We start from the raw sequence: 19,343 nt of genomic DNA, 5'->3' as shown, positions 1-19,343 counted from the left end.
AAAGAACACATCAAACATGCTTTGTTTGTTTCCAAGACCAGGCCTGGGTGCACATTGCAGGCTGATTCTTGATTAAAGGACTCCAACAGACCCAGCAAACCTAGGGTTAGCATTGTTGTTTAAACAGATAGCTGAATTTGGCTACTAATGAGATCGGTACCTGAGAATTGGTTCTGAAAAGTCTGGAAGCGACCCTATGTTTAAGCTGCTAGTGGATATTTAGTGGTAGTTGAGGCCTCGGGAAAAGAAGATCAGTCTATCAGGATATAACTAGAATTAAAGTTTTTTTGAACTGTATTTCTGAGATTGGCTGCTGACAACACACCATGACGATATGAAAGCTTCCTGCAAAATCTCCCACACCAGCTTCCAGAAGTCCAAAGAGTAGAAAGCTGAGTTGGAAGTGTTGCTGCCGTTGCCTGGGTAAACTGAGAAGGTGACCCTAACCTGCAGTTCCAGAATCACAACTAGGTCTCCCCATCTACACCTGTGAAACAATGCATTATGAAAAACATTTAAGTAATCTGATCATTTTTGTTATTTTTATTCATCCATCATGTGTGTTTTTTTGTGGGTGAATGAGGGCTAAGAACAAATGTTATGTGTTTACAGCATTGACATTAATTACATTACTGTTGTTTAATTTTCGCTCTGCTGAAGTTATTGTGTCGTTAATAAATAGTTAAGACTTTGTTTAAAATAGAAAATGGAAATTAATTATTCAAAAAAGTCTTGGATTGGTTCTTCGAAAGTCTTATTAGGAACCAATGGAGTGACCATTGGGGGTCCTTGACAATTTACTGTCACTGTGTTGTGAAATAAAGAGTTGGAAAAGCTGATTTGTTTCAGCTGCCTGTCTCCATATCATAACAACACTGAAGTCCATTGTTATTTTTAGTATGCAAAATCAGCAGAAATGTTTCACACCCATTTAAGACTAAAATATAATTGTGGATTATTAGTGCAACCTCATTAATACAATGGATACCAATGTTTAATGCAAGTTCACATGAAATAAGGTAATGTTTTAGACTTTCCAAGAACAAAGTTTATCAGAAGTATCAGTATCCTGGCACATTTATCCAAGGGCTATTCGAAAATCTTAGAGGAGATTCACACTGCAACAAATTGGCAGAGACAATTTAATGAAGTCACTTGGAATGCCTTCTTTTACCTCGAAGGAAAATACTGGGCTGAGGCTCATAAGGTATTTCGTTTTTCCGTTACACACAATATTATATCACCTAAGCCTAAATCATTTCAGAGTAGCAGTGTAAGGTGTATAAAATTAATTGTGAATGTTATGCAAGAAATAGCTAAATTACTCAGTGGAGACTCTGTATGCATAAGATGGTACACGTAATATACCTGCCAGGTATACATTTATTTTTTTCACACATAAAAGTAATATGTTAAAAACTACTTAAGTTGTAGCTTCAGATCATCACATATATATCTGTGAAGGTATATTTTATAATCTAAATATTAGGTGTGCATAATTTATGATTTTAAAAATGTAATACAACACGTGTTAATCCCTTACAGGGTATAATTTAATAATACACATGAAAGGATACATTTACAATTTTTAAACCAGTTACACCATCCTTCCTCCTGATCAGCAAGACCATGTGTATATTGACTAGAATTTTGTACAGATAACAACAACGAGGCTACTTGCGCTGACCATTGTGATAAAGTAAACCTGACAGCAACTTTCAAAGCCTGCTGTGAAAGGCTATTTAAAAATATTTAAATGAAGAATACAGAAGTCACTATCAGAAATAGCCTTATGGTCTACAGAAGTGCTAAAGCAACTTGCTAATAGACTTGGCATTGAAATCAATGCAACAGTTTAAAATTGATTCATATGTCCACTGATTCACCACAAAAGATGTTGAAAACCATATAAGGATGATGCTTTCAGGTGTATGTATATTTTTAATGGTTTAATAAGTGATAATTTCTGCCGAACAGCCTTGCTGACTCTAAAAGCTTGATTTTAATAACTTGGAATCTCATTTCTGCAGATAGTAATTAGTGTTGATGATGTACTTCTCGTGCTTCTTTTATCTCTTTCTTGTCACCTATGCAAATATTTGCTTTTGCTTTCTATGTGTGATTTCTATCTAATTTTTATAATTGAACTTTTCTAGACAAGGCGAGGTGGTCGGGATGTGACTTCTGAAAGTGACATTGGGCCAGGTTCCCCTCCCAATTCTAGGCTTCACCTGGACTGGGCTGCAAATGGCAGAGAATTTCCATGCACAATGGTTGGGTAACTCACTTAAATATTCAAATACCTCAGTAATTTGTGTTTTAACCAAGGATTCTGCTTTAAAATCAAATTGACCTATTTCCTGAGCAGTTAACAACTCATCAGAGTCACCAAACCAAATGCACAGCAGGGAGTGCCACTTTGGTGAAAATTACAGGGGACTGAGAAGCCATTGATCACTGAAATGAGGAGCTATTGAGACGGCCAGGTGAGAGGCTATTGCTCACAGTACTCCTTCGCAAAGAGTGTCTTGAGTGCTTGACAGGTAATTGACAACTTATCATAGAATCATACAGTATAGAAACAGACCCTATAGAACCAGATCCCCTCTAAAGGCTGCAAGTAGTTTTTGGACAACTGCTCATGACGTAAACTGCAGAGGATGTTCCTTCACAATCCTTTTGATGCAAATCATAATGAGGAAATGTGAATCAGCACACTTGGTTAACTTGTCAAATTGTTGATAACTCTGTGATTGGGCGTTTAGGGCAGAAATTCAATCCACACTGCCACAAAAAGATTAATTTACTGAGCTTTTGAAAGCTATAAGAACCCGTTAATATTTTTGTCCCAAACTAATGAAAAAAATGCCTATATAATAATATTTGCTTTTAAAGCAAACTGTGCCTTTAAGAAATTCGTACTTCTAATGATTAGAATACATCCAGATACACTCATTCTTCACATTACATTTTTTTAGTTTTTACGACCAGATTCCATTTTATCCATACAGTCTTCACACCAGAGAGTTAGATTTATTCAGCCAATACTCTGACACAAAAGTCCAGTGAATAAATTTTGTAACTATATTTCCTCAAAGGAGCACCACAATGTATTGTACACTGCCCAAAGTCTAATACCGTTTAAACTCTGGTGCAATTTTCCACTTTGCTGAAGTTTTACTATTTTGTCCTCTCTTTCCATTACGCCAGATTTGCTGGCAGTACTCATTCACAGTAATGCCTGGTTTGTTCAGGAGCTGCAGAAAATCCTTGTAACGGAGTCTGGTCCTGTTCCGACTATCTCTACTCTTTCCTTCGTTGTACCCTGCTTTCATTGGTGTTGCCTTGAAGTCACTCAGTATAATTTTAAGATGGAATTTTGTAATGATATGTGTGAATGTATTTTCCACAGCTCTGCAATAATAAATCCCAGCGTCATCTTCCTGCAAGTGACGTATCAGTAGACCAAGCCTTGTTTTGATTATTCTGGAACCATATTTTATCTATGTAAAAACAAAATATAAACATATATAGAATAAGATATACCTGTAGATTCTTAAAGATCCATTCATAATATTGTGACGATTTAATGAATATACATTTATATTTAAAAATTATATCCTTCATTCTGTGAATATTTGTGCTCATAAGGAATCACAATTTTAGAGTATTTTCTTCTTGCGTTCACATATCTATATTTAAGCTATAGAAATTTCAAATTAATTTTACCAACAAAATTCAACAAAAAAAATCAATTTCTGAAGATTGCCTCAACAATGATTTTGATAAAATGATTGTTTTGACTCAAGCTAAACAAAATATGAAAACCAATGACTAGCTTGCCAAAACCAATGCAAACAATATGAATCACAGACAGTTTCTATGATAATTCCGTAATAAAGTTAAATTTCACATTCAGGAAATAATTTTTCAGAGAATCCTTTACTACTTGATATTACTTCAAATCACGAGTTTAATTCCTAACATGAGGTTTCTCACTCTTACTATATATTCCATTTGCTTGTTAATAACATGTTAATAATTAAGCATAGCAGTTGTATCAATTCAAATGGCATAACTTGATTAGGTCAGTTTTGTAAAAGCTACTATACAATCTTAAATATTATGTGTAATTAAAATTCTAATATAATCATAACATGCAGCAATCCAATGGTAATATTTTTCATAATAATATTTATAGGGTAAAATGTTGCCCCTCACCATGCCTGTAAAGACCCCATCTATTTTCAATAATATTGGTATAGAGTAGCTTGAGAAATTGTTCTGTTCTCGAAAAATATCATTATTATTTGCTCACAAAAAAGACCAAAGCTGTCAACCAACTCAAATATTAGAAAATCTATTTATGAGCAGCAAGATTCAGGCTACATTTAAAAGTATGGAGTAAATTGACATAGATTGTAGCCATTTTCCAGGCTCAAAACATTTACAGAGCATGCCTATCTCACAGCGGGACACCCTGTGTCCAGGCTGCGCAAGCTGCTGCCAAATATTGGGGCTTTCAGGCACACCGAGTGGTTTGAATAAAACTGTCAGCTTCTTAAATCTAAAAGTAGAACATGCACATCTTTTGGAGAACCCCAACTGGAAACTAAAAAGCTTAAGATTTGTTAACAGCCTCAGGGATGGCAACAAATGCAAATTAAATCATTCTTCTAATTTTCCTGTGCAGTCAACTAGAGCAAGAATATAGACCAAAATCCATGGATTAGTGTTGATTCTTCAGGGTTAGAAACATTTAAAATAAGTTCAGTTTTAAAACAAGATGTGTTAGCACCCCTCTGAAAGAATGAGATATTATCAGTTTGACATGGAATAAACTCTGGTCAAGACTATTTCCAGGGTTAAATTGAAAACTTGTAATGATGAGCGAAAGCAGGACATATATTGATGGAACAATGAACAAGAAAGCAAGCATTTCAGTAAACCCTATAGCCTGATGTGAGGCTGAAGTCCAGATGTCTCTTCACAGATAGATCAAATTGAGTTTTAAAGTCAACATACCTTTAGTTTGTAATAAAGTCATCCCAATGAGCCCACTTTTGCTTGATATTCAATTTTCTATTAACATCATATGCTGACAGTAAAGCAGTGACATGCATCTTCATCTCTTGAATATACTATTTTGCTGGAAGCGGCACTGTTTTTCTAACATGATGGTGCTCAAGGCATTTTTAATACATCCACACTTAAAATGTTCCATGAATGTTAGAAAACTGTCCACAAACTGAATATTTCATTTCAATCAGTTAGCATGGAAATATGAATATAATTTAATTGTAGAAATAATATGAAAGCATATTTCAACATACTTATTGCTAATCAAACAAGTCCCATGAAATATAATTGAAAGATTTATTATGCAACTCCAAAAGATGTTCAGTGTTAGAATGCAACATTCAGACTCATTACCTCCTCCTGTTGGCCATTGAGTGATCGCTGAACAGACCAAATGACTGATGTTTGCTGTGACCTTGGACTGCATTCCAGGAATGTTGAATTGTATTGCACTCCAAAAATTAACTTCTTTTCGGTTAGCACATGCTTTGCATCTAGGTAATAAATGTTTATTATGGGAATTAACAAAATAAAATCATAATGGATGATAATTCCTTTCTCATAAATACCAACAAAGGCAGAACAAAGTGAACAACCCATGTTTAAAACATTCCAGGGTTCAAAATGAAAACAGATGCTATAAAAACTGCTGATTAACTTTATTCTCCAAATTACACTTCTTTCGTAAAAGGACATTTGATAGCATTTCAAATTGGACATTACAGAAAGTACAATAAAATTATTATGTTTTCCTCCACACAGCATGTTTCACTCTGTGCCCCAATACAATTGCAATTAGACGGAATATTTACGTTCCATGTTGTAGCCCGAGGTGTTCTATGGAGTTTCCAGGTCTTTAGTGGCCTGATGTTTTAAACGATTAGTTTTTGCGAAAAAAGTGCTTTAAATGATTCTATGCCCATGTAAAATGTGTGGCAAAATATCAACAAAGGAAGATGGGGCTGAACGTTAACTTCAAAAAAACAAGTAGGTTATAGTCAAGTCAAAGATGAAAACACAGGATGCCTGGATCAAGAAGGCTTTGCAATCACCCAACTTGATGTTTTAACACAGATAAGAGAAGTTATTTGTGACCAACATGCTCAGGGAAGTGGATTGATCATTAAATATAATAATTAGGTTGTATAGCTTCATTAACTATCTTCCTGTTTGTGACTCCAGGTAACTGAGTGTTGCCATATTATGACTATAGCCCAGACACATGTGCATAAAGAATGCAATGTCTGTACATAATAATTAGGTACAATTAATGTTTGCTGAATTCTTCAAACATACCCAGTTTCTTATGTTGTGGGAGACAACATAAGCATTGCTACAGCATTGAGGCACCCAGTTGGAGGCAGGGTATGTTGAATCTACTAGTTATTAATCACTCTTTTAGGGCTAAGAACAGATATTTTCCATCAGTCTCAACAAGTTAATCCAATAATTCGTCTGAGAGCGCTCTTTCCAGTCAACCCTTCCATCCTGAGTACAATAGGACTTTCCAATCTTATCCCCATGATTGACAGCTTATTCATCTCTCCATGATCAGAAGTTCAGAGGCATCTTATTCTGAAAAAGGGACGTGATCACTACCGGAATTTTTTGCTACCCATGAAATGGATTTCCCTATTCTCCTGGATCTGTGATCTTTCTTAGATCCCAAATTTATCTATTGGCCTTCAAAGACTTCGCTTTGTGAAGCAAGCTTACTGTCAGGCAATGGTGGGCAGGAAGCCTATACGATAGAACGATAGGTCTGATTGAGGAATGAAAATAACTAATTTGGTAGGCTGTACATGCTATTAATTTATCAGTGCTCTGAACAAAAAACAAAATGGTATAAATAATAACTTAATCATGAAAAAGAAGATCTGTAAAGACACTTGGCAACATTGCACCTAGTGTGAAAGTAAAGTACCAAATAACCTGAGATGTTCTGGAACAATTTAATTGATAAAATGCTAAAGATCCTCAAGACAGGAAAACCCATAAGAAACCTGCACTCGACAACACTCATAAAGACTGGGAAATGAAATATCTTTACAGGTAAATCTTTAATGAAAGATGCTTTTAAGTTTGCAAATATTAGGGAGGGGGGAAAGTATAAAGCACCACAAAGAAATTGACCAGATAAAATTTCACAATTTCATAACGGAATCAGCACTACAAAATATTAAATTATACAGCATCATGTGAAAGTGGAAGCAACCTATTTAGAGTGTTAACAACAGTACTAGCAAAGAGAGGGGTGCATATAATTTAAAAGTGAGACCCTGCCACGGAAATTTCAATGGTAATACTTCAATCAGGAGAAGACACCTTATTTGCTTGGAGTTTTAAAGTAAAATTTTACTTTGAATGTAAATGTATATTCTATTCTTAGATATTTTATTCTTAGCTGTTCTTATATCTTCCTAGTGGTTCTTAGATATTTTTGAGTTGTTATAAATAATATCAAACTCTTTCCTTTATTCATTCGCAGGATGAGGGTGCCACTAGACTGTTGGGTTTTTGGATAGAATAAGTTATCCGGTATTCTATTTTCTGTTCTTTGTGTTTCATTCTGTAATGTTGTAAGTAAATAATGTTTGTTTAAACTTGGCAGTCGGACCAGCTAATTCACTCTGGGAACATCCACTACACACTTACCTAAAACAAATAGCAAACTTATGGTCTGGGCTACCAGCTTAAAAATGTTTTGAGGGTTTGGGCCTGGTCCATAAAAGTATCATCTGTAAACTTACTAACCCACCCATCCACGTCGGTGTAAATTTACGGTGTAGGAAAGACTCATTAAAATCAAACAGGCTACTTGGAGGAGGGAAGCATTCTTAGGCAGCTTCTTCCCCTATGGGATGGTTAACTAAATCTTACAAACACAAAACTGAGCATTTGTGGAATTGGCTAGCCTGATGTCAACAGATAGAAGCTATCAGAGAAATAATCCTGACTGAAGTTAACTTTAAATAAGAGCGAGAAATTACCTCCATCCCACTTAACTTCTGCAGGACTTTTGAGAATTTTCACCCCACTCAGAACATAGTTACAAGTTAAAATGTTAACCTAGTTTGTCCAGAACTGTCTCCATATACAGTGAATAAAAGAAAGATCCAACTGATGAAGAATTTATTGAATAATTAGATTTATCAATGAAGTTGGGGGCAGGTATTTTTGTTGTTTTAGATTTCAAATTATCATTCATTTCCTTCAATTAATTTTCCAGCTTTTTTCTCTGCAACTGCATATTTCCTGCTTCAGGTATGAAAAAAAACTCGTGGAATGTTTCAGGGAACATCTCTGGGACACATGCACCAAACAACCTACTGTCCTGTGGCCAACCACTTCAACTCGCCTTCCCACTCCACCAAGGATATACAAATCATGGGCCTCCTCCACTGCCAAATACAAGCCATCTGATGACTGGAGGAAGAATGCCTCATCTTCTGCCTTGGGACCCTCCAACTACTTGGCATCAACATTGACTTCACCAGTTTCCTTACCTTCCCCGCGCTCCCGCGTCCAACCCCCCCCCCATTCCAGATCCAACCCTCCAACTTGGCACCGCCCTCTTGAACTGCTCCACCTGTCCATATTCCTTCCCACCTATCAGCTCCACCCCTCTGACCTATCACTATCCTGTCACCCCCCCCCGCATCTACCAATTGCCTTCCCAGCTACCTTTCTCCCATTCCACCCTCCTTTTTATCTCTCAAATCCTTCCCCCCCCCAACATTCCTGATGAAGGGCTTATGCCTGAAACATCGACTCTACTGCTCCTTGGATGCTGCCTGACCTGCTGTGCTTTTCCAGCGCCAAACTTTTGACTCTGATTTCCCAGCATCTGCAGTCCTCACTTTGTCTTACGAAAATAATATCTGTACCTTACAGGATGCTCCTTGCCATCAACTGGAGCTCAATACTTCCAACATTAACAAATACAGAGGAGTGCTATAATTGCCATATTGATGTTTATATACTCACAGTCGTCCTGATCCCAACACTGAATTATCGGGTCTCCATACTTTACATCTTGGCGTCTGATCTGTCTAATTGAAAAGTAAACCCTTTAATCATTAGATTCAATTAGCAATGAAATCTTTTGAATTTGTATGAGTCCATAAAGATTGCTAGTGAACTATTACAGTTGTGTACTTGTACAACATTGGCAGAAGATCATGTACAAAGTATAATCAAGGGTGACAGAGCTAAATATAAATGCTGGTGCTAATGTCATTGGCTGATCATTTCTATAATGGGAGTGATATTTGACATTGTAGCCCATCATCCCGTTCAGTACTGCCAACACCTTACTTTCCTGTATACCTACTTCCAATTCTTCCATTTATCATTCACAGTGCCAACTACGTGAATTAGGAACAGAGTTGTCTCTTGACCCAGAACAATGATACCTGCAAGTCAGATGCTGTAAATATGCAAGTTGCCATACTCTAATGTGTTCCACCCTTTCCTCTTCTATGTTCTTATCATTCAGTTCTTCAAAATGCACAAACAATAGGATCCCCTGAGGGAAGTCCAAGATCTCAACAAGCAAACCTATCTTAAAATCACAACAGTGTTCATAGGTGTCATTAGTAGCAAGGAGAGAATGAAATCTAAGTATTGGAAGTGACTGTACACAAACCATCCTTCTGGATGATCTTTCAAGTTGTCAATCTCTTCTTGCATTCTACCAATTCGGTAATAGCCATCATTTTTGAGGTAGCATTTGCAGGGAATATTAAGAACAAAAAAATAGTCAGGAAGCCTGTAGCGTGGGTTAGCAAATCCACTCCTTCAATTGTTTTGGGCGAGACCATGGGAGAGAAATTGTAAAGGCCAATTTTCTGGGATTGACAGGCTTTTTTTCATAAGAGGGATCCTGCTCCATTTTTAATTGCCAGGCTGCCATCAAAGTAGGGAAATCCAGATGTAACAGTCAGAAATGCCTGTCACACGAGGTCGCTGACTTGAGCTGATGAAATTTCAGTTGACTTTCTCCTACTCGCTACTGATGTTTCCAAATCAGCCACTGCAGTTTAAAAAGGTGAAGGTTATCATTTCTCTTTGGATTGCTATCATGGATTAATTTATATTTTATATTTCTGACATTTGTGATTTTCCTTCTGTTTTCATTGACTACTTCACTGGTAAAGGAAGAATTTTTATTCAGTTGTGAGGTATCGGCATTGCTGACTGACCAGCAATTTATTGCCTGTCCTCAGGTAAAAGAATGTTTTTTTTGTAACCGGTTGAACTATATGGTCAATTTTCTCTTATCTACTTCTATCAATATCGCAAAATTTAAATTATTTGGCTACAAATATTCAGCAAGTGGAATCGACATGAATACACTTAGAATGGTGTTCCACAAATCATAATTCTTTCCTGATGTAACATGTGTCATAATATTATTCTACAACATTACAAGCAAGTCTTAATATTCTACAAAAAATTACTTTTAACTGTTTATAATGAAGCACAATAACTGTATTTAAATGCCTGCGAAAATATCACAGGTCAATGGAAACTGCACTAACTTTATTAGCACTTACCTTTTTGGTGCTGGCACGTATCTGCAACATGAATTCCCATCCCATGCACAGTAGGGATCTCTAGCAAGGCAGCATTCTGAGCAAGCTGTACCATACGCCCCACACCTCTGCAGAGCAAGCTGCACCACGCTATCCTTTGATCCAACATAAATCTGTTTCTGTAAGTGATATGAACCAGCATAATTACAGGATCTGTTAAGGGTTGACATCTCTCAGCACAATGCACACAATATATAACAAGAATACCCAGTTTTTTTGTCCATCAAAAGATTTGGTAAGTTTAAAGACTGCTTTTGTGCGTGTATTCATTTGGTGGATGGTATCTGGTGCACACTGAGACACATGGGCCCCCCAGCAGGTTGTAGTAATTGGGATGGGAGTAGGATAACAAAACAGGAAGGGAGCCCAAAGATAAAATTGCCCTGGCTGGAGAAATTGTTGCTGTGGAGCATGGGATGGGATTGATGAGAGTTTACGACGGTGAGAGCAGAATAGGAACATTATGGGATAATTAGAAGAAATGGAATGGTATTGGAAGGATAGGATGGTATGTGATGAGTGAATGAAATATTGGAATTGCTAAGTGTATAAAGGAATGGAACAAGATTAGTAGTGCGGAGGCTTTTTCTTTGATTATAAATGCTGAAATTTTGAAGGAATAGAATCTGCATTCCTCAAATAATATTGGACCAATTGAATGTAAAGTGATTTCAGTTTGGTAAGATTAAATCCCAGTTAGCCTTTCAATATTCTTAGATTATGAGCAAGTCATAAGGCAAGACTATTGATAAAACTGTTTATTCCTTGACCTGTTTTTACACATGGGCAGATGTATGTGGCTTTGTCCAAATTTTTTTGTAACGTGAAAGTCTTTAGTGAACTAATTTAAAGAAATACCGTTCCAATAATGTTTAAGACAGATGAGCTCCTTCTTTCCATATACCTCATGGTTGTAAATCATCCCATGCAGTATGAGGGTTATTTGCATTACTTTTCTGGTAAAGCTCAGTCATTTAGAGGCTGTCAACAGGAGATTTGACTGAGTCATTCAGGTTTTGTGCTAACTAAATGTGTCCAGAATATATAGCTGTCTTTGTCTGCAACAACTCTTATTCTGAATTTTCTCTTACAGGTTTTATTTTTCTCACTTCTGTTGTAATAAACCAGTGATCAATATCATGTTATACTTCCACAAATGGCAGGAATAATACTTAAGTTTTTGTTTCTTTCTGGTAATTCACCTTAAGCCAGCCTTTCTGCCAACACAACAAGCTACCAGCAGAGGTCATTAGTGAGCCATCTGGAGAGAGAGAGAGAGAGAGAGTGTGTGTGTGTGTGGTCACCTGTACTGTGACATACATCCAAGGTCCCGGTTGAGGCCATCCCCATGAATACCGAACTTGGCCATCAGCCTCTGCTCTACCACTTTTAGCTGCTGCCTGTCCCGAAGTCCGCCTTGGAGGATGGTCACCTGATGAAGTTCGAATGTCCCGGACCGCTGAAGTGTTCTCCGACTGGGAGGGAGCATGCAAAACAATCAATAGACAGGAGTGTTCCCTCCAAGTTGGAGAACTCTTCAACAGTCTGGGGCATTCAAACTCCTTATGGTGACCGTTCTCTAAGGCGGACTTCAAGACAGGCAACAATGCAAAGTGGCCAAGCAGAGGCTGATAGCCTAGGTCGGTACCCAAGGGGATGGCCTCAACTGGGACCTTGGGCTTATGTCACGCTACAGGTGACCCCATTGCACCACACACACACATACACACACACTCTCATACACAAACGCTCTCTAATATGCTCACACTTACACTCCCACACTCACATGAACACATGCTCCCTCTCACCAGCTGGGTGTTCTTGCACCAGGGCACACAGCTGCAAAATAAGAGATATGCTACTCAGGACTGAAATGAGGTGGAAGTTTTCACACAGTGGGCAATGACTGTTTGGAATCATTTACTCACAGGGTTGTCAAGGCTGTGGTACAGTATATTCAAGATAGAGATCAATAGATTTTTAGATATTAAGTAATCAAAGGATGTGGAGATCATGCAGAAAAATGGCATTAAAGTATAGAATCATAGATGAATGATGGAATAGGCTTGAGGGGTTGAATGGTCTTTTGCTTCTGTACCATGTGTTTGAGAGAGTAGAATCAATATAATCTTCATCCTCTGCAAGAATAGTTTCATTGAAGGGCAATAATAGTTGTCTTTGACTAAAATCCAAACTACTCTCTTGGATACAACTGGATGTTTCTAGTTTTGTAAATGTAGTGCCTATGGAATTGCAATTCTTATGTATTACTCTCAAATCCCAATAGGATGCAATAATTTCTAGTAAACCAAAGTGACAATTGAAAGAAAACATTGTAAATCCAAATACAACCATTGATGAATGAGTTTTTGCTGTATTTTATTAGATTGCTTACCTGTTTTGAAGATATTTCCATTGTTAATACTGGAGTTGATGCCTATTAAAATGTAAACATTGGCAGTTAGGTACAAGTTAATAACTTAGATTGGTAATTATTAAAAACCACTATGACATCTACACAAACTGTAATAACAACTTTGGTGTCAATTTGTTTAATAATTTCTCTCCTGTAGTAAAAGGTTTATAAAAAAAGACTTGCATTTAGATGGCACGTTTTGTGACCTTAAGACATCCAAAGCATTTTTACAGTTGATGACATGAAGCCATTTTTATGGAGGAAATGTTGCAGCAAATTTCCACAAACAGCAACATGGTAATTAGCAGGTAATTAATTTCTGCGAAGGCGATTGAAGGATAAATACTGGATAGGACAATGCAGATGACTTGGTTTTTCTTCTCTAAAATAGTGCCATGAGGACTTTTATATCCACCTGAAGTGACATCTCCAACTGCATAGTACCCTATCAATTTTGCTTGGAGTCTCAACCTTGGTTTATGTCGTTTAGTGCCACTTTAAACTCTAATCTTTCATACGTAAATTGCAGACAAGAGAATAACAACAACACCATATCAGAAACCTTGTCAATAATATTACAAACACTGTTAATGATTCTCATCAAACATAGAAAATAAATTGCCAATCTAGGCCTTTTATTTTGTTTGCTGACCGTGAATTCTTGTATTTATGTTGAGTGGAAATAGTCACTGAATCAATTTTCAAAGATGTTTGGGACAGACATGAATTGTTCACTTGTCACGTTTCATGTAAACTGCTGGCTTGAAATTCCAGGATTGGGTACTGTTCTGTGACTTTTCAACAAAGCCATCAGCTACATTAAACTGCTTAGATTAACAATTTATCAACCTCCTGGAAATACAGCTACTGTGAAGCTATATTTCCTGGCTGATTTATTTTATTGTGCAAGGCTCTTGGATTGGCTGGTTTAATTTAATAGTTTGAGTGTATTGCTGTTCTGAAGTTAGAACTGCAAGACTGAATTTTACCATTTAACCAATGTTTTCCTTTAAGCATCATTAGCATTTAGCATTTTCTTTGACACTGCCAAAACACCTTAATTAGTTTCAAGCTAAGCTTTGATTTTCTTCACAGTCTGAAGGATATGATTAATTTCAAAGGCTGCAGAAAAGAGTAACAAGGATGTTACCAGGACTGGAGGGTTTGAATTATAAGGAGAGGCTGGATAGGCCGAGTCTTTTTTCCCCTCGAGTACAGGAGGTTGAGAGGTGGCCTTATAGAAGTTATAAAATCATGAAGGGCAAAGATAAGGTGAATAGCAAATCTTTTTTTTTCTCCTGAGGGTCGAGGAATTCAAAACTAGAGAGGGCATAATTTTAAAGTGAGGAGGTTAAAATTTAAAAGGGATCTGAGTGGCAGCTTTTTCATGTACCACACTTTTCATGCAAAGTGTGGTACATATGTGGAATGAACTGCCAGAGGAAGTGGAAAAAACAGCTACAGTTGTAACATTTAAAAGACATTTGGACAGGTACATGAATAGGAACGGTTTAGAATGGTATGGGCTAAACATAGACAAATGGGTCTAGTTTAGTTTGGGAAACCAAGTCGACATGGACAAATTGGACTGAAGGGTCTGCCTCTGTGCTGTATGACTCTATGACTCTGTAACATTGCAGTGTACTGTAGACTCTGCAATCATCTCACATTCATTGTGTCTTTTCTAAAAGTAGGTGCCAAACCCTACAAAGCTTTAATGCCTTGCATATTTAAGATTCTATATCAAGGGACTGATATGGAAATCAGAAAAAGATTTTCAAGCTTGTATTAATAAATTATGTCTTGTAAGAGGTAACGATCCAAGATTGATAGTGTTTTACCTGATTTGTGAACATTCTGTGCTGACACTAATTAGGAGATTTGCTGCAACTCCTTGTTGTGTCTTTAGCCCAAGATTGGGGAAACCCATGGAAAAACAGCAGAAGTAGTTGCTCTTAACCATTGATCTTGCCAGTCTGAGCTATTTACTAGGGACAGAGTGATGAGTGGAAACCAACAAAAACAGAATGGAAATTCCAGATGTATGTATGTCCACATATTACAAGATCTTGACCTGATTCAGGCTTGCGGTGATAAATTGCAAGTAGTAATCACAGCACACCACGCAATGACCAGGTCAAATGCAAGACAATCCAAACATCTTCTATTGACTTTCAATTGTACTATCATCCATTGCTGAATCCCCCCACTGTCAATATCCTGGAGGCTACAATTGACCAGATACTGAATTAGTTTCTGGTCAATAGTAGCCAACCAGCCATATACATGCTATGGCTGCAATAGCATATTAGAAGCTAGGAATCCTGCAGCAAGTAACTCTTCTCCTGTCTCCACAAAGCCTGTCCATCATCTACAAAGCACAGGTTAGAGTTATGATTGAAAACTCCCCACTTGCCTGGATGGATGTGGCTCCATCAACATTCAAGAAGCCAAGCACCATCCAGGACAAAGTGGTCTGCTTGACCCCATTTACCACATTAAACAATCATTCCTTTCACTATTTCACAGTGGCTGCAGTATTTACCATGTTGCATTGCAACAACTCAGCCAGGCACCTTCGACAATACCTTTCAAACCTGCAACCTCTACTATCTAGAAGGCAAGAGTGTATGAGAACACTTGCACCAAAAGGTTCCCCTCCAAGCAATACACTATTCCACTTTAAACTTTATCACTGTTCCTTCACTGATGCTGGCTCTGGTAGTGACTCTACTGCTGTCCTTCCAGTTTTCATGACAGGCAGTATACTCGTATCGTAACTTGGAAAATTGAATCCTAAAATAGCCAGATAACTTTTTTTTGGATATTGGAAATAAAATGTTTGTCAAATTCATTGGCACTTATTATGAATTTTAGAAAGAAACAGTAAAATATATCAAGTTAACAGTCAATTGATACAGTACGTATATCAACAAAATATCATAAACAGTGCTATCTAGACTATATTGTTCTTGCAGATGTTTACATATCCATCATAAGTGCATGCCTTATTTCATTCCATCAATATGGTTGCCCTGCTCAATGTTAAGTTTTTTGCTGATTTTTAGTAGTCTCAGCTAGACTGGCTATTGGACAGGTAATAAACAGAGAATATTGAAAAATCGTCTTTGTTGCAGCAGATGATATCCCTCTGATAATTACACACAGGGACAAACTTTACCTGATTTGTGAACATTCTGTGCTGACACTAATTAGGAGATTTGCTGTAACTCCTTGTTGTGTCTTTAGCCCAAAATTGGGGAAACCCATGGAAAAACAGCAGAAGTAGTTGCTCTTAACCATTGATCTTGCCAGTCTGAGCCATTTACTAGGGACAGAGTGATGAGTGGAAACCAATAAAAACAGAATGGAAATTCCAGATGTATATATCCAAGCTAGAATGCAGCCTTTGATGTGTAGAAAGTCTGTTGAAATCTTGAATTCTCCCAGTAGAACCTTGGTAGAGAATGGGCAGCACGGCAGAAGTAAACAGGATTTACTTTTCTGTGATTTCAATTAATCTTCCATCAGAGTAATAGCAGAGCAAAAGAATCTTTGCAGAAATTTCAGAACTGGATAGTGTCCAACACTAGCTACATCTACCTTCATGAGCACAAAAATCACAGATTTCTCAAAAAAATAAATAAAATGACACAATTCATAGAAAAAAGAATTTAGAATGCTGGCATTGGTCAGCTTGATGATTTTCTATGTTGTTCAAATTATTAATGCTTTCAATAAGAAAGTACAATACTGTTCAATCCCATTATTGCTGCTGAGCTGATGATGGGAATTTGGCATTAGTTATATGGAAACTCCGAATATCGGTTGGGGAGGGAAAGACCCACATGCAAGATTAGTTATTGATCTTCAGTACCTCAAATACTTGCAATTCCTCCAGTAAAACTTCTTCAGCATTCAAATTATCCTTGGTAACACTCAATGCTTTTATGACTGTTCCAACATCTTTACAAAACATAGAAAAAGTGTGTTAATGAAAGAATATACAGTATTTAGAGCATTTTATTGCAAACGAATATCTTACTTACTTGTACCCAAAAACAGGACTGCATATTGGCCATCCTTGGCAGTAACACGGTCGACAACAATCTGTGTAATTCTGTAACCAACATTCACTTGAATGAAAATAGGCCTCTTGTTTATTGGATACACAGCCTTGTACATCATTGGATGATTCTTAATGAAACTGACGACATCATCTGAGAAATCCTTGGTTGTCTGGATTGTGGAGTCAAATGCTTTACTGGGACACTAAAAGAAAAGTTAGGAATTTATACATGGATTTTATTAACTCCCAATACATCTTTACAGCTGACTAATATCAATGAAGACACCAATGCTTCTGTAATATAAAGCATTATATGCTTTTGACATAATTAATTTGTTGCATTTACCAAATACGAGCTAAGTATCATACTGAAATGCTAATTGGGCTTTTGTTCTACGAGGGTTTCCTTCTCTTGATCATTGTTCATGTGTCTATTGAAAAGGATTAGCTAAATTCTGATCAAGCAATGAGGACACAGATAATGTGTCAGAAAACAAGGGGCAATCACTCAGTGGGCTTTTGACATTCTGTTCAGCAACTAAGTTTACTCAGTACTCCCTCTGCAAGACCACCCCCAAGTCTGCTTGGCAGCTCCTCAAACACAGCATCGCTGGGAGCAGTGGCCACTTCTGTGATGATATTAAGGCTGCGAGGACACAGCAATGTTACCCCTACACCACCTCATCTCCCAAACCTCTAACTCTCTTCCCCCAGCCTTTGCGTAAAGGACAATGTGGTTGAGGGTTGCCATAGCCAATCAGATAGACCCTGACAGGCTGGTGCTGGTGTTGCTAGGACAGACGGGTTTGAGGTTATCCGGAGTGCCCATTGCTGTCAGAGATCCCCTGGTGAGACAGACAGCGCTGGTAAGGAGGACACCTCTAGACCCCACAGCCCTCCCCACAGAGGAATTAAAAAGCAAACAGGAAGAGGCCTTTGTGACTGTTTGAGCAGCATAATTGAATCATAGAATTTTACACTGTAGAAGGAGACCATTTGACTCATCATCTTAGTATCGGCTCCCAAAAGAGCTACACAGCTAGTCCTATTATACAGTCCTATCTCCATAGACCTCTAAATTCATCACTGAAAAAAAATCTAATTAGTTTTTGGATAGGACAGCCATTCAGAAAAAGACGGAGAAATAGTTTAGATGAGTTGACAATTATTACTTGCTTCTGCTTGTTACAATAGCCCGAATGGCGGTGGTACTGGACTCTTCAGCTGGAGCTCATCCACTCCACCCATTTTTCTCTTTCTCTTTTGTGTTTTTTTTCTCCTTCTTTCTTCTCGGCAATGTCCCGATCTCCCAGCCTCAGCACAGACTCGGACTCTTGGCCTCAGCATGGACCTGGCCTGGCAATCTCAAAGCTCACCGCGGCATCCTCTCAGTCAGGCAAGGCAGTCTCCCAGCCTGACGAAAGAGTCTCTTAGCAACCCAGCATGATGGTCACCCAGTATGGACTTCCAGCTTCAAGGGGATTTCAGTAGTTTCCCAGCCTTGAGACCCTTGAGCTGGAACCTGGTGCAGTCTGGAGTCAATTCCAGTGTGGACAGGAAGCTAGGTGCTGATGTGGACTGGGTTGGAAGGACCATTGTTCTGAAATTTTTATTTCTTTATTTTTTCTAATTTATAGCTAGGATCTGTAATGCTGGACTTTTATATTTCTTTATTTTCCAAAATGTTTTCCCTGAGATTTTGTACCTAAGAATCTGTACCTAGGTATCTTTGTACTTAAGGTGGCGCTGTAAGTAGCAACTTGTAAACTTTTCACAATACTCATGTGAGTACATGTGATAATAAGGCTAATTCTAATTTTGATTAATTAGATTGTAATTGATATCACACTGTCTACTTTTTAAGAGTTAATGATTAATTATACATACTGTTCCAGGTCTTGGATAAGGAATCTTCCCCTGATATTCTACCCAGTGGCGGTCTGGGCTCTCTTTGTGTGTGAAAGGTCCATTAAATACAGAACGAATTTCAGCCATGCTGTATGCACAAACTGCTGAGCCACTGAAAACAGAACTGAGAAACAAAAGCAATATCGTTCAAATAGTCTCAATTATCGGTACTTCAAAGAGAATTTCCTTAGTTTGACTTCCAGTGTTATTCAATTTTGAAGTTTCACTGAATAAAAAGTAGTTAGGCAAAAGGGTGTGTTTTTTAAATAAAAAT

General features: G+C 37.5%; 1 protein-coding gene across 2 annotated transcripts in view; it reads right to left on the bottom strand.

Annotated features, from left to right (window-relative positions):
- Window positions 1-1,464: 1,464 nt before the first annotated feature.
- Window positions 1,465-19,343, bottom strand: part of LOC132828180 (semaphorin-3D-like) — an 80,901-nt gene continuing 63,022 nt past the window's right edge. For both annotated transcript variants that reach the window (XM_060845114.1, XM_060845115.1), the window contains exons 10-17: window positions 19,049-19,193; window positions 17,142-17,364; window positions 16,970-17,058; window positions 13,072-13,113; window positions 10,638-10,795; window positions 9,067-9,131; window positions 5,434-5,573; window positions 1,465-3,503 (exon numbers count right to left, since the gene is read on the bottom strand). In XM_060845114.1, coding sequence (XP_060701097.1) covers window positions 3,132-3,503; window positions 5,434-5,573; window positions 9,067-9,131; window positions 10,638-10,795; window positions 13,072-13,113; window positions 16,970-17,058; window positions 17,142-17,364; window positions 19,049-19,193 — 1,234 coding nt within the window. In that variant the 3' untranslated portion in view covers window positions 1,465-3,131. The remainder of the gene's footprint in view (window positions 3,504-5,433; window positions 5,574-9,066; window positions 9,132-10,637; window positions 10,796-13,071; window positions 13,114-16,969; window positions 17,059-17,141; window positions 17,365-19,048; window positions 19,194-19,343) is intronic.

This window comes from Hemiscyllium ocellatum, chromosome 26 (assembly GCF_020745735.1).
Source record: "Hemiscyllium ocellatum isolate sHemOce1 chromosome 26, sHemOce1.pat.X.cur, whole genome shotgun sequence".
Taxonomy (NCBI): domain Eukaryota; kingdom Metazoa; phylum Chordata; class Chondrichthyes; order Orectolobiformes; family Hemiscylliidae; genus Hemiscyllium; species Hemiscyllium ocellatum.
The sequence above is the reverse complement of the archived record's forward strand: the minus strand, read 5'-3'. Positions and strand labels throughout refer to the sequence as shown.